Source organism: Trachymyrmex septentrionalis, unplaced genomic scaffold (assembly GCF_001594115.1).
Source record: "Trachymyrmex septentrionalis isolate Tsep2-gDNA-1 unplaced genomic scaffold, Tsep1.0 scaffold107, whole genome shotgun sequence".
NCBI lineage: Eukaryota > Metazoa > Arthropoda > Insecta > Hymenoptera > Formicidae > Trachymyrmex > Trachymyrmex septentrionalis.
The window spans coordinates 83,573-87,067 of NW_017304196.1; the positions used below are offsets into that span (position 1 = coordinate 83,573).

General features: G+C 29.1%; 1 protein-coding gene across 1 annotated transcript in view; it reads right to left on the bottom strand.

Moving 5' to 3' along the window:
- Positions 1-943: 943 nt before the first annotated feature.
- The window catches only part of LOC108745897 (putative glycine-rich cell wall structural protein 1), a 2,867-nt gene continuing 315 nt past the window's right edge, over positions 944-3,495 (bottom strand). Inside the window, exon 2 of the mRNA XM_018482308.1 lies at positions 944-1,002. Coding sequence (XP_018337810.1) covers positions 944-1,002 — 59 coding nt within the window. The remainder of the gene's footprint in view (positions 1,003-3,495) is intronic.

Below are 3,495 nucleotides of genomic sequence, written 5' to 3' on the forward strand. Positions count from 1 at the left end.
TTTCATGCATTAATTATTTGACTATTTGACTATCCGTCTATCTTACATCTCGTCAAAGAACAATAAATCACGTTTATTCATTGCACATTAGGCACATGTCTTTAATCAAACCATGTACAAACTAGGTTCACTCGTTCCAAATCATTTCATATTTACCTTGAACTAAAATCAACTGATGCATCATACTTAGATCCGTTTTCACAATATATGATTCTCTATTAGATTAAAGGTTACCAACAATGAAATTCATTCATGAATTTCTTGGTTACCTTTAATCTTTAGGTAACCATACAGTGTGAAATTGGGCCTTACAGTGCTGTAAACGTATTCTGCTATAAACGTAAACTGCTATTTTTATAATTTCAATAATTACTTGTTATTTATTGTATTAATTAAAAAATTTTACATATTTAAGTATATAAAAGAACAGCTATTATTTACAATACAGATCTACTTAAATAATATTATTATATCGAAAGAATTTTGTTTTTTGGCGAGATTTAAATAAGCGCTCAGGGACTCCTAAATTGAGCGCAAACACATGTTTTAACACATTTCGATCTAATCCATTCTAACTCTCTTCAAGTGTAATTAATTCTTTAACAAATGTATGAATCACTAAATGTATAATAATTTACATGCTATTAATCACAAAAAATCAGTAGGTTTAGTCTTGACAAAGCAATATACAGATAACTGACTAAATAATCGAAAAATCTCGATAAAGCCAAAGAATAATAATTTAATATTTATAGAACAATTATATAGTTGTATAATACAACAATTGTATAATACAACAATTATTGTTGTATTATATAAGAAAGACTATTATAGATAGGAAGAATATTATAAATAGAAGAATAAGGACATCAATAATAGGATAGTGTAACGATAGTTGTGTAGAGTGTGTTGCAAGAAGTGCATAGTATTCCTAGCAACAGACCTAGTGTCCTAAGGATGGTACTGCTTTATCGGTAGTCGTGTTGAGTTCAGCCAAATCGCCTGACATCAAAGAAACGTAAGCCAGCGATACCTTTAACAATCACTATTACATCTTATCACTGAAACAATGTATATGAATGTCATTTTCCAACCGAATTTTCTGTTCATATGTACACGTACTATTTAAGATAAACTGCAATGCGACAATTGATAAAAATTACAACAAGCACCATATGTTTTGATTATTTTGTTTGTTCTCGCCTCGAAATTTCAAAATAATAATCGACCATAAACCATTGCTTTAATGTCAATTTTCTTCATGTTAACAAAATACGTTTAAGACAGATAATACTTTATATAAACTTTCATTAGCTAATTTTTTTTTATTTAATTGACAAATAATATTTGTCTTCCTAGATTAGATTCCTCTTTTTCTTATAAATTAGTTTTACAAAATTCTACAAGATTGTTGTAAAAATTATATAGCCTTCATTCAAGAAATTGAACTAAATATTGCGTTTTAATACTATTCGTTCTTAATATCGCATTCAACAAGTTATTGAATATTTCAGTCAGAAGAAGAACATTTGACAGTTCTTGTCATTCGTATATACAAATTGAACTTCAATACTATTCAACTATTTTTATTATATTTTTATCGTGTTTCAAAGAGTTAGCTAGCTATAATTAAATTTAATTCAATCGACATGTCTATAAATATGTTGTCTTAAGCAGAGTTAGGAAGTAACGTATTACTTGTAACATTTCATTATTTTTTTTCAGTAACGATCGTTACTTTTTTCTGTCTTTAACGGTAATGATATCGTCATTATATTTTTGCAATAACGATGACGATTTAGTTGTTATTTTTCATCATTACTTTAATTTTTATTGGATGGGTCGGATTGGATCATATTTCGATATTGCTAGCGCTGAAAGATGTTTCGCTTTTGTATACTTACAAATGTACTTCTAATTACCCAAGATGTGTCGTTGTGTGTGCGCGCGCGCGCGGGCGCGCACGTGTGTGTGTATGTGCGTGTGTGTGAGTGATAATAAATGAACAAAATACTTAAAATATTTTTAAATACTTGTGTAAGTTTATAAATATACATTTTGCAATTTAATATTATATTAAATATTATATAATAATATTATTTGCAATAAATATAAAATGTGTTTACTCTTTTTCATTTTTATTTTTAAAAAAATATTTATACTTTATATTTTAGACTGCATTTCGGTAGTTACTATCTCAGTGTTGAAAAATCTGTAATTTACATTACATATATTCTAGAGATTTTCAGTATTGGAAGTGAATCTTGAAATATATTCTTAATAATAATATTAAAGTTTAAAAACAATTTTTAATTTAAATTTGATAATTGTGGAATTTAGCTCCCGACGATTGTCTTCCTACCAGATTCAGTCGATTTTTTTGTGCATCAAATAAGCCTAATTTTATCAACATCGTATGTGAGGGAGTTAACTTAACAATTTCCCAAAAAGTAACGATTTGTTAGTTTTTCAAGTAACAGTAACAGTAACGCGTTAGTTTTTAAAATGAATAATTAGTGGTAATAATTAATGGTAACGAGTTATTTTCAACAAAAAGTAACGCGTTATTTTTTTTAAGGTAACGTTTCCAACTCTGGTCTTAAGTGAACAAATGCTGCTTGTAAAATTATTTATGCGACTAAGTACTAAAATAAAATTAAAGAATAAAATCTATCAAGAAAGCATTAATTCCTTTACCATAAAAAATATCAATTAAACTACATCTTTTAAAATAAAATTTAAATACAATAGTAAAACCAAAAATCGAAAAAAGAATTTTTAATAAATGTTATGAAAAAAAAAAAATATATATATATATATTGTATATATATATATAAAACGACAGACTTAATTCAACTCAAATATTACAATTATTTTATAAAAATAAAATGATTGTTTAGGAATACTGTACAATAATATAATCAAAGTTAGATTATTGTAAATTTATAATAGTAGTTTTTCCCACACATTGTCCGTACATATAGATATGTAGAACAAGCACCGTGACCAAGCAACTCTTTTCGTACATACAATCGATGAAATTAGAAAATTTTCTACTACAATATAAATTTTCGTGCGCAGAACACAAAAACAAAAAGAAATAAGAACAGCTATACAGGAAGATTGTGTATCTCGTAGGCAAAATGGAACATGAAGAATATGCGGATGTAAAAAGACAAATATAAATAGTATAGTAAATGGTGAAAATAGAATGACGATAAGAAGAAAGAGAATGATGAGAAAAGAGAAAAGTTAAAAAAGGAGGAAGAAAAGATAGAAGAGCTGTAATAGAAGGAAACGTATATGCACACAAGAAATGCAGGCATATAGATAGAGTCGCCGCTGTCATGATCGCCATTACTATCGCCGCTACCGCTGCCACCACCACCGCCGCCATCACCTCCGCCGCCACCACCTCCGCCGCCATCACCTCCGCCGCCACCACCTTCGCCGCCACCACCTCCGCCACCGCCACCGCCGCCACCGCCGCCGCCG